The sequence below is a fragment of the Salvelinus alpinus genome, chromosome 14 (genome assembly GCF_045679555.1).
Source record: "Salvelinus alpinus chromosome 14, SLU_Salpinus.1, whole genome shotgun sequence".
NCBI lineage: Eukaryota > Metazoa > Chordata > Actinopteri > Salmoniformes > Salmonidae > Salvelinus > Salvelinus alpinus.
The window spans coordinates 46231422-46244082 of NC_092099.1; the positions used below are offsets into that span (position 1 = coordinate 46231422).

Consider the following 12661-nt stretch of genomic DNA (forward strand, 5'->3'; position numbering starts at 1 on the left):
CTATCAGTAGTGTATCAGTAGGCTACATTAATACCGCTCTGGAAAAAATTAAGAATAGTCTCTTAATTTCCCCCCAGAGCTGTATATTATTGTAGTAACTTGTAATGCTGGTACTAATGGCGCTAATGGTCTATGTCAATGCCTGTGCTGTGTCACACAGGCTACTGTGTTATGTTCATGGATGTATTATGGTTACGTTACTGTAGCCTGTTTCGCTGTACAGTGTATGTGCACTTTCCCCAGCTTATGTGGCATGAGTCATGACCGAATGCCGGCAAGTCCATAGTCTAGGTTTACTATGTTTTACTAGTTGAAACATATTGCCTTCAATGTCATATTATGATCGCTATGTTGCACTCATTGCTATGATATAATTCTTCCACGAAGACGTAAGACGTGCAAACTGTTTAGCGTACCTGCCATTGTGTCACTATTATTAGCTAGGCTACTTAGCTAGCCATGCTGGGTGTCGTGTGTGTGTTTCAGCTAGTGTTTTTGACTGTGGTAAGGGCCTTTCTCTTTTTTATTCTCTCCCTCTCTGCTCCACTTTTCCTTTTCTGACCGTCCATTTCGCCGTGCGACTTGTCTAAAATGTTATCGGTAGAGAAGCAGGTAGACGGTTGCTATGTGCGTCGTGGAGAGACCTGAGGTCATTTTTGTCAAGGGGACACTGCAGAGAAAGTGTGAGAGTTGCGCCTGATTCGTGGATTCTCCGTTAACTCATTCCTGCTTGCTATATTATCGCTGGTCAAGTTGACTATTCACGGCAGGCCAAAACGACCCTCAGGCCACCGGGAATGTCCCGGTGCTCCCGACGGCCAGTCCGCCATTGGTGGGGTTGTTCGGTAGGTGGGTGTGGTTGTTAGGTAGGTTGTTAGGTGGGTGGGTTGTTAGGTGGGTTGTTAGGTGGGTGGGTGGGGTTGTTAGGTAGGTGGGTTGTTAGGTGGGTTGGTGGGGTTGTTAGGTGAGTGGGGTTGTTAGGTGGGTGGGTGGGGTTGTTAGGTAGGTGGGTTGTTAGGTGGGTGGGTGGGGTTGTTAGGTAGGTGGGTTGTTAGGTGGGTTGGTGGGGTTGTTAGGTAGGTGGGTGGGGTTGTTAGGTGGGTTGTTAGGTAGGTGGGTGGGGTTGTTAGGTGGGTTGTTAGGTAGGTGGGTGGGGTTGTTAGGTAGGTGGGTGGGGTTGTTAGGTGGGTTGTTAGGTAGGTGGGTGGGGTTGTTAGGTGGGTTGTTAGGTAGGTGGGTGGTGTTGTTAGGTGGGTTGTTAGGTAGGTGGGTGGGGTTGTTAGGTGGGTTGTTAGGTAGGTGGGTGGGGTTGTTAGGTAGGTGGGTTGTTAGGTGGGTTGGTGGGGTTGTTAGGTAGGTGGGTGGGGTTGTTAGGTGGGTTGTTAGGTAGGTGGGTGGGGTTGTTAGGTGGGTTGTTAGGTAGGTGGGTGGGGTTGTTAGGTGGGTTGTTAGGTAGGTGGGTGGGGTTGTTAGGTGGGTTGTTAGGTAGGTGGGTGGGGTTGTTAGGTGGGTTGTTAGGTAGGTGGGTGGGGTTGTTAGGTGGGTTGTTAGGTAGGTGGGTGGGGTTGTTAGGTGGGTGGGTGGTGTTGTTAGGTGGGTTGTTAGGTAGGTGGGTGGGGTTGTTAGGTGGGTTGTTAGGTAGGTGGGTGGGGTTGTTAGGTGGGTTGTTAGGTAGGTGGGTGGGGTTGTTAGGTGGGTTGTTAGGTGGGTTGTTAGGTAGGTGGGTGGTGTTGTTAGGTGGGTTGTTAGGTAGGTGGGTGGGGTTGTTAGGTGGGTGGGTGGGGTTGTTAGGTAGGTGGGTGGGGTTGTTAGGTGGGTTGTTAGGTAGGTAGGTGGGTGGTGTTGTTAGGTGGGTTGTTAGGTAGGTGGGTGGTGTTGTTAGGTGGGTTGTTAGGTAGGTGGGTGGGGTTGTTAGGTAGGTGGGTGGGGTTGTTAGGTAGGTGGGTGGGGTTGTTATGTAGGTTGGTGGGGTTGTTATGTAGGTGGGTTGTTAGGTAGGTGGGTGGGGTTGTTAGGTGGGTTGTTAGGTAGGTGGGTGGGGTTGTTAGGTGGGTTGTTAGGTAGGTGGGTGGGGTTGTTAGGTGGGTTGTTAGGTAGGTGGGTGGGGCTGTTAGGTGGGTTGTTAGGTAGGTGGGTGAGGTTGTTAGCTAGGTTGTTAGGGTTGAAAAAGGCTACATCTCTACATGACTAAGATGGATAATGTTAAATTGTCCTCTATGTATTTTTCAAGTAAATCTAATGCCAAAAGAATCCTCCGCAGTAAGTGCAGTCCAGCTGTAGAGTACTAAGGAAGCCCAGAAGGTTCCCTCTGTGCCCGCTGACCTCTCCTCCAACCTTATATGGCGCTGGCGTTGGGGTCGTACTTTCGCTTCTTCACATTTCTTCACGTTCAAGGGAGAGTCGGAAAAGAAGACAGGGGTCAATGTCTGGTATATTACTGATGATGGTGGTACAGTAAGTGCACATTGGAGAAGCAGCCACACTCATCTCTTAGACAACAGCAGTCATATCTGGTGGTTTCATAATGGACTGCTCACTGCAGCTAAGGTCTTCAGTGACGTCACTGGAGAGTAGATTCCTGGTATTGATTTGGTACGTTAACTATTGGTGCGTTAACTATTGGCACGTTAACTATTGGCACGTTAACTATTGGTACGTTAACTATTGGTACGTTAACTATTGGCACGTTAACTATTGGTACGTTAACTATTGGTACGTTAACTATTGACGCGTTAACTATTGGCGCGTTAACTATTGGCGCGTTAACTATTGGCACGTTAACTATTGGCACGTTAACTATTGGCGCGTTAACTATTGGCGCGTTAACTATTGGCGCGTTAACTATTGGCGCGTTAACTATTGGTGCGTTAACTATTGGTATGTTAACTATTGGCACGTTAACTATTGGCACGTTAACTATTGGCGCGTTAACTATTGGCGCGTTAACTATTGGCGCGTTAACTATTGGTGCGTTAACTATTGGTACGTTAACTATTGGCATGTTAACTATTGGCACGTTAACTATTGATACGTTAACTATTGGTACGTTAACTATTGGTACGTTAACTATTGGCACGTTAACTATTGGCACGTTAACTATTGGCACGTTAACTATTGGGACGTTAACTACTGGTACGTTAACTATTGGTACGTTAACTATTGGTACGTTAACTATTGGTACGTTAACTACTGGTACGTTAACTATTGGTACGTTAACTATTGGTGCGTTAACTATTGGCGCGTTAACTACTGGTGCGTTAACTACTGGTACGTTAACTACTGGTACGTTAACTATTGGCACGTTAACTATTGGTACGTTAACTATTGGTACGTTAACTATTGATACGTTAACTATTGGCACGTTAACTATTGGTACGTTAACTATTGGCACGTTAACTATTGGCACGTTAACTATTGGCACGTTAACTATTGGCACGTTAACTATTGGCACGTTAACTATTGGCACGTTAACTATTGGGACGTTAACTACTGGTACGTTAACTATTGGTACGTTAACTATTGGTACGTTAACTATTGGTACGTTAACTACTGGTACGTTAACTATTGGTACGTTAACTATTGGTGCGTTAACTATTGGCGCGTTAACTACTGGTGCGTTAACTACTGGTACGTTAACTACTGGTACGTTAACTATTGGCACGTTAACTATTGGTACGTTAACTATTGGTACGTTAACTATTGATACGTTAACTATTGGCACGTTAACTATTGGTACGTTAACTATTGGCACGTTAACTATTGGCACGTTAACTATTGGCACGTTAACTATTGGCACGTTAACTATTGGCACGTTAACTATTGGTACGTTAACTATTGGTACGTTAACTATTGGTACGTTAACTATTGGCACGTTAACTATTGGCACGTTAACTATTGGCACGTTAACTATTGGTACGTCAACTATTGGTACGTTAACTATTGGCACGTTAACTATTGGCACGTTAACTATTGGCACGTTAACTATTGGCACGTTAACTATTGGTACGTTAACTACTGGTACGTTAACTAGTGGTACGTTAACTATTGGTACGTTAACTATTGGTACGTTAACTATTGGCACGTTAACTATTGGTACGTTAACTATTGGTACGTCAACTATTGGTACGTTAACTATTGGTACGTTAACTATTGGTACGTTAACTATTGGCACGTTAACTATTGGTACGTTAACTATTGGTACGTCAACTATTGGTACGTCAACTATTGGTACGTTAACTATTGGTACGTTAACTATTGGTACGTTAACTATTGGCACGTTAACTATTGGTACGTTAACTACTGGTACGTTAACTAGTGGTACGTCAACTATTGGTACGTTAACTATTGGTACGTTAACTATTGGCACGTTAACTATTGGTACGTTAACTACTGGCACGTTAACTATTGGTACGTTAACTATTGGCACGTTAACTATTGGTACGTTAACTATTGGTACGTTAACTATTGGCACGTTAACTATTGGTACGTCAACTATTGGTACGTTAACTATTGGTACGTTAACTATTGGTACGTTAACTATTGATACGTCAACTATTGGTACGTTAACTATTGGTATGTGCAGTGCTTTTATGGTTGTTTATTTTTCAGAAAGACAGTGAGTAAATTCTTCTGCATTGCAATGACACTCATTTTGTGTTTCACATTAACAACCACAGCATGGTGCTGGAGGCAATGAGATGAGGCTGTGCTAGTCCATGTGACATACAGTTAGCTTTCCAAAACACAAGGACAAGGAGAGGACATGTATCGCTCATTACCATCTCTGGCAGGAAAAAACACATTTGTTCCATTCAAAACATTAGCATCTGGGGTGAGAGAGAGAACCAACAAAAATGTACTCTATAAAAGGAGGGAAAGAGGAGACAACGACACATCAACAACAACAACAACCACAAAGACAACAACAACAACAACAACATGAGTTGTGCATAACCTCTCTGTAAGTGGCTTGATGTAGGGCTTCTAGCAGTCTGTCATGCACCTGTTTCAATAGTAGGCCAGTGGGAGATGGCTCTATTGATGTGCGTGGTGGGTCATGCAGTACAATGCGCCGTGTGTGTACCAGGTCTGTGAAGCAGGCAGCAATGGCAGCTGGTGTGGGCGGGTCCGTGAGTCCTGCTCTGCTCTAGGGCGGAGTCTGGCCATCCAGGTGGGTGTGGCCAGCCATGGCACAAAGGCTGCGGCCAACAATATGGCCCTGGCTTCTCTCTCACCACTTCCGCTTAAACTCTCACCCTCGAACCCTCGTACCGGAGTGAGAAAAAGATGATGGTAGTGATAAGAGTATGGTAACCCAGGAGCATGTCATCCTGGGTTAGGCTCAGCCTTTGTGCAATGAACTGACCTTATCCAAGTAAACATGCAAAAATAAATGTTTTGGTGACAAACATGATGCTTGCTAACTGGCATGCTTTGGTGGCTGAACTATATTTATCAACTCCTTTTCTTTCTTTAGATGAATGGTGTGTAACACCCCTGTTGCCCAACACAACAGGTTTACCAGTGAGCGACTGGCACTTGATACCTCAGATTAGTGAACATAACATAATGTGTCGAGGAGCTATAATCTGAATGTGTCGAGGAGCTATAATCTGAACGTGTCGATGAGCTATAATCTGAACGTGTCGAGGAGCTATAATCTGAACGTGTCGAGGAGCTATAATCTGAACGTGTCGAGGAGCTATAATCTGAACGTGTCGAGGAGCTATAATCTGAATGTGTCGAGGAGCTATAATCTGAATGTGTCGAGGAGCTATAATCTGAATGTGTCGAGGAGCTATAATCTGAATGTGTCGAGGAGCTATAATCTGAATGTGTCGAGGAGCTATAACCTGAATGTGTCGAGGAGCTATAATCTGAACGTGTCGAGGAGCTATAATCTGAACGTGTCGAGGAGCTATAATCTGAATGTGTCAAGAAGCTACAGTATAATCTTAATGCATCTACTAGATTAGTAGTAAGAACAGTTTGGTCTCCAAGTGCTCCTATAGAGCTGATTTAATGATTATTCTGCTTAGCTAGCAGGTTTAGTAACTGTACTGAACATGCTCGTCAAACCTTGAACTGTGCCCGTCTTATCAGTTTGAGGTTCTGCCACAGACTCACAGATGCCCAACCTCTCCCCCAAAATAATCTCTATGGTATTTATTCACCCTATATGATTGATTGTGGACCTTTAAGACAAGTAAAGGTATCATGAACACATGCAAGATGACTTTAAACATGTCAGTGTGTGTTTACTGCTTACTGTGTAAGTGATGGTACATCGGACAAACGTGTATCAGGTATGTGTGTGTGTCCCATTCTGTATCAGGTGTGTGTGTGTGTGTGTGTGTGTGTGTGTGTGTGTGTGTGTGTGTGTGTGTGTGTGTGTGTGTGTGTGTTTGTCCCCGAGTCCATGTCCGTATTCTGTAGCAGGAGCTCAAACACTGGTGTCTATATGCAACAGCAGGGGATGCCAGAGTCATGGAGAAGAGGCATGTGGTGTGTTGCTTACTTAAAGCCCCATCCGGTCCCCCCCAGCACTATGGCAGCCACCAGGATGGCGCCGGCGATGGAGCCTATTATAAGATTGGTGGCACTAGGACCTGCAAAGGGTTATGGGGGAGAAAGACATGAACGCCTCACGTATGGTATATTTTTGCATGCTTATGCTTGCATGCTTTTTGCACCTTCTACTCAACGTTACAGGGGTAGTAGTGATTATCAGGACCTTCTACTCAACGTTACCGTGGTAGTAGTGATTATCAGGACCTTCTACTCAACGTTACCGTGGTAGTAGTGATTATCAGGACCTTCTACTCAACGTTACAGGGGTAGTAGTGATTATCAGGACCTTCTACTCAACGTTACCGTGGTAGTAGTGATTATCAGGACCTTCTACTCAACGTTACCGTGGTAGTGGTGATTATCAGGACCTTCTACTCAACGTTACCGTGGTAGTAGTGATTATCAGGACCTTCTACTCAACGTTACCGTGGTAGTAGTGATTATCAGGACCTTCTACTCAACGTTACCGTGGTAGTGGTGATTATCAGGACCTTCTACTCAACGTTACCGTGGTAGTAGTGATTATCAGGACCTTCTACTCAACGTTACCGTGGTAGTAGTGATTATCAGGACCTTCTACTCAACGTTACCGTGGTAGTAGTGATTATCAGGACCTTCTACTCAACGTTACCGTGGTAGTAGTGATTATCAGGACCTTCTACTCAACGTTACCGTGGTAGTGGTGATTATCAGGACCTTCTACTCAAAGTTGATTGTGAATCTGATGTGATGTGGCACTGTGCTTGTAAATTAAAAGGTCATGTCTACATCTCAGGGGCCCTATTGCCTACAGGTGGAGGTACCTATTGCCTACAGGTGGAGGTACCTATTGCCTACAGGTGGAGGTATGTAAGAGGTTTTGAAAAGACTCAGACCACTACATTGAAAAGTTGGCCCGAGCAAAATGGTCCCGATAAACATGGTGGTTAGCGCATAACAAATCTCGGGAGATCATAAACCTCTCGTACTGTATTATCTTAGACTGAGAGGTGTTTTACTCCTTTATGGCAGCATGTACCTAGCTACAGTCTCAGCCTAACCTACATGAGCTTCCGATGACACGCTGCATGAAGTTAGTGACAGGTGATCTATACGCAGATAAATGGACAGTGGAAAATGACCACATTGGAACTCTTTGGGAGTCACAGACAGGCTACAGTATCTCACTGCGGTTCACTTCCCTTGACCGGGGTCTATCTCCATCTCTGAAGTGCTAATATTTAGTGAAATATTGACAGATATTGAATTTTTTTATCTTGAGGCGATCTGCACCTCTGTGTTCAGTCCGCCATCTTCCTCAAACCGCCACTATCATTATTCTATAACAAAGAACGCTGTTTGTTCTTTGTTACAGAGCCAAACATATTGGAGAAGTGGTTTATCCATACATTATCCATCTCCATTTTGGATAGATAACTCTTCGTGTTGTTATTTGTTTAGAGTTTTCCAATTTTCCCAGAAGTGGTTAGATTCAATAGATTCTTCAGTTACATTGAGCTGATTTCTGAAATGCTGTTCATTCTTTTCCCGTAGTGTATTTCTGTATTGTTTTAGTGATTCACCATAGTGAAGGCGTAGGCTCAGGTTTTCTGGGTCTCTATGTTTTGCAATTTCTTTCTTAGGTTTTTGCATTCTTCATCAAACCATTTGCCCTTGTTGTTAATTTTTTGTTGTTGCCTGCTTGAAATCTTTTTATTTGATAGGGAAGCTAAGAGGTCAAATATACTGTTTAGGTTTTCTACTATGACAGCGAAATGTTTTGTCTAGGAAGTTGTCTAGAAGGGATTGATGTCTATATCTGTGATGATGGTGATATCATGATGTCTATATCTGTGATGATGGTGATATCATGATGTCTATATCTGTGATGATGGTGATATCATGATGTCTATATCTGTGACGATATTAGAGGCCACAGCTACAGCACCTATTCTCCTGGGAATCATTAGATGTATCTGTGTGCCTATTCCAGAATAATAACTTTAATGATTATAATCAACTTGATTTGTTTAGCACCTTTCATACGAGCATCAGCAGCTTACTGTTAAAATTAGCACTTAAAACAACTATAAAATAGCACAATAAAATAATAAGAGCAACAAAAGCAGGTATAAAATAAATATATATTTTTAAAACAGCAATACAAAGTTAAAAAAGGATTAAAAACATTTATAAAAGAAAAACAGTCAAACAAGAATGAAAAGGCACACTAGTTAAATGCCATAGCCATCTTGAAGGACCTTCCATTCACTTTCACATGTACAAATGTTCTGTGAAATGTACAGTTGAAGTCGGAAGTTTACATACACTTAGGTTGGAGTCATTAAAACTAGTTTTTCAACCACTCCACAAATTTCTTCTTAACAAACTATAGTTTTGGAAAGTCGGTTAGGACATCTACTTTGTGCATGACACAAGTAATTTTTCCAACAATTGTTTACAGACAGATTATTTCACTGTATCACAAGTCCAGTGGGTCAGAAGTTTACATACACTAAGTTGACTGTGCCTTTAAACAGCTTGGAAAATTCCAGAAAATTATGTCATGGCTTTAGAAGCTTCTGATAGGCTAATTCACATTACTCGAGTCAATCGGAGGTGTACCTGTGGATGTATTTCAAGGCCTACCTTCAAACTCAGTGCCTCTTTGCTTGACATCATGGGAAAATCAAAAGAAATCAGCCAAGACCTCAGAAAAATAGTTGTAGACCTCCACAAGTCTGGTTCATCCTTGAGAGCAATTTCCAAACGCCTGAAGGTACCACATTCATCTGTACAAACAATAGTATGCAAGTATAAACACCATGGGACGACGTAGCCGTCATACCGCTCAGGAAGGAGAGGCGTTCTGTCTCCTAGAGATGAAAGTACTTTGGCGCGAAAGGTGCAAATCAATCCCAGAACAACAGCAAAGTACCTTGTGAAGATGCTGGAGGAAACAGGTACAAAAGTATCTATATCCACAGTAAAACGAGTCCTATATCGACATAACCTGAAAGGCCGCCCAGCAAGGAAGAAGCCACTGCTCAAAAACCGCCATAAAAAAGCCAGACTACAGTTTGCAACTGCAGATGGGGACAAAGATCGTACTTTTTGGAGAAATGTCCTATCGTCTGATGAAACAAAAATAGAACTGTTTGGCCATAATGACCATTGTTATGTTTGGAGGAAAAAGCAGGAGGCTTGCAAGCCAAAGAACACCATCCCAACCGTGAAGCACGAGGGTGGCAGCATAATATTGTTGGGGTGCTTTGCTGCAGGAGGGACTGGTGCACTTCACAAAATAGATGGCATCATGAGGCAGGAAAATAATGTGGATATATTGAAGCAACATCTCAAGACATCCGTCTGGAAGTTAAAGCTTGGTCGCAAATGGGTCTTCCAAATGGATACTGACCCCAAGCATACTTCCAAAGTTGTGGCAAAATGGCTTAAGCACAACAAGGTCAAGGTATTGGAGTGGCCATCACAAAGCCCTGACATCAATCCCATAGAGAATTTGTGGGCAGAACTGGAAGCGTGTGCGAGCAAGGAGGCCTACAAACCTGACTCAGTTACACAAGCTCTGTCAGGAGGAATGGGCCAAAATTCACCCAACTTATTGTGGGACGCTTGTGGAAGGCTACCCGAAACGTTTGACACAAGTTAAACAATTTAAAGGCAATGCTACCAAATACTAATTGAGTGTATGTAAACTTCTGACCCACTGGGAATGTGATGAAAGAAATAAAAGCTGAAATAAATCATTCTCTCTACTATTATTCTGACATTTCACATTCTTAAAATCGTGGTGGTGATCCTAACTGACCTAAGACAGGGAATTTTTACTAGGATTAAATGTCAGGAATTGTGAAAAACTGAGTTTAAATGTATTCGGCTAAGGTGTATGTAAACGTCCCGACTTCAACTGTAGCTATGATCTTTAGACAGAAGAAAGTATTTGAAAACCAACTGACGTAAAGATGATCTAAAAGTCAATGAAATGATTCTAGTCAGGGAAGCATGTTACTTTAGTCTACCATGGAGAGGTTCTGAAAACGAGATGGAAACAAACCCTTTGGTTCTTCTTCTTCTGAGGGCGCAGGCTCCTTGGGAGGGTCGGGCATGCTGCAGTCTGTCCCCGCCCAGGTGGTGTCACAGGTGCACGTTGCTTCGTTGTTACACACCTGGCCAGGTAGGACAAAGGGAGGAAGAGAGGCGGCAAGGAGGAATTCATTCATCTATGCTCCATGACAAATTAATACGTCACCCTTGTTAAACTCGTCCCCAGGCTCAGTTACTACTGCATGCTGGCGATTTTACACGATTTGTGAAATTGTAGTGAATAATTCCCTTGCTGACACTGTGTCATTGGAGACACCATTGTGGACCCTTATGGCTAATAACAAAGCCTTCAAGGTTGTAGTCCTGGGCTGGGGTCATATGGGTACACCTAGAGCAGGGATCGTCAACTAGATTCAGCTTCATATGGGTACACCTAGAGCAGGGATCATCAACTCGATTCAGCTTCATATGGGTACACCTAGAGCAGGGATCATCAACTAGATTCAGCTTCATATGGGTACACCTAGAGCAGGGATCCTCAACTAGATTCAGCTTCATATGGGTACACCTAGAGCAGGGATCCTCAACTAGATTCAGCTTCATATTGGTACACCTAGAGCAGGGATCCTCAACTAGATTCAGCTTCATATGGGTACACCTAGAGCAGGGATCATCAACTAGATTCAGCTTCATATGGGTACACCTAGAGCAGGGATCATCAACTAGATTCAGCTTCATATGGGTACACCTAGAGCAGGGATCATCAACTAGATTCAGCTTCATATGGGTACACCTAGAGCAGGGATCATCAACTAGATTCAGCTTCATATGGGTACACCTAGAGCAGGGATCATCAACTAGATTCAGCTTCATATGGGTACACCTAGAGCAGGGATCCTCAACTAGATTCAGCTTCATATGGGTACACCTAGAGCAGGGATCATCAACTAGATTCAGCTTCATATGGGTACACCTAGAGCAGGGATCCTCAACTAGATTCAGCTTCATATGGGTACACCTAGAGCAGGGATCCTCAACTAGATTCAGCTGCGGGATGATTTTGTTCTGGAGCGGATGGTCGGGGGTTGGGGGGGGGACATAATTACAAATCATTTGTGGACTGCAAATTGACAGCAAGAAGCCCAAACAGATATAATGTTTGACTAAAACATAATAATTTCAAACCTTGCATGTGTATCCGATCACGTTGTGTCTATTATGCGTGGGGAAATACTTGGGATCACGTTGTGTCTATTATGAGTGGGAAATACTTGGGATCACGTTGTGTCTATTATGAGTGGGGAAATACTTGGGATCACGTTGTGTCTATTATGCGTGGGGAAATACTTGGGATCACGTTGTGTCTATTATGCGTGGGGAAATACTTGGGATCACGTTGTGTCTATTATGAGTGGGGAAATACTTGGGATCACGTTGTGTCTATTATGAGTGGGAAATACTTGGGATCACGTTGTGTCTATTATGCGTGGGGAAATACTTGGGAACAGATTTCTTAAATTAAAATCCCTTGGGGCTGTTTTTTTTTACAATCTTTTATGTCCAACAATGAACCCCCCCTCCCCAGAAAACTTAAACCAACCACAGGCCAAAATCGGCCCACGGGCCGCCAGTTGGGGAACCCTGACCTACAGGGTGAACCAGCTCCACTGGACTCACCCCGTGGGTTGAGCACACCTGGCCGTTGGGCCCGCTGGGGCAGGTGCTCATGTTGAGGGATTGGATGGGCAGACACTTGTGGTCAAGGCACATCATGGACGGCCCACAGGGCGTTCCATCCTCCACGTAGCCTAAGTCAGTCTCATCGTCCAAAAGAACATGGCCACCACTGGAGAGAGAAACAGAGAGCGAGAGACCATAGAGAGAGAGAGAGAGACCATAGAGAGAGAGAGAGAGACCATAGAGAGAGAGACCATAGAGAGAGAGAGAGAGACCATAGAGAGAGAGAGACCATATAGAGAGAGAGAGAGAGAGAGAGAGAGAGACCATAGAGAGAGAGAGAGACCATATATAGAGAGAGAGAGAGACC

At 43.8% G+C, this 12661-nt stretch overlaps 1 protein-coding gene across 2 annotated transcripts in view; it reads right to left on the bottom strand.

Annotated features, from left to right (window-relative positions):
* Nucleotides 1-1619: 1619 nt before the first annotated feature.
* Nucleotides 1620-12661, bottom strand: part of LOC139538980 (disintegrin and metalloproteinase domain-containing protein 23-like) — a 49150-nt gene continuing 38108 nt past the window's right edge. Inside the window, exons 23-27 of one of the 2 annotated variants that reach the window (XR_011667839.1) lie at nucleotides 12292-12460; nucleotides 10625-10736; nucleotides 6518-6608; nucleotides 5084-5264; nucleotides 1620-2381 (exon numbers count right to left, since the gene is read on the bottom strand). Coding sequence is in view for 1 of the 2 variants with exons in the window: in XM_071341603.1 (XP_071197704.1) it covers nucleotides 2336-2381; nucleotides 6518-6608; nucleotides 10625-10736; nucleotides 12292-12460 (418 nt within the window). In the remaining variant the exon portion in view is untranslated. The remainder of the gene's footprint in view (nucleotides 2382-5083; nucleotides 5265-6517; nucleotides 6609-10624; nucleotides 10737-12291; nucleotides 12461-12661) is intronic. The other variant, XM_071341603.1, reaches the window with a different exon arrangement.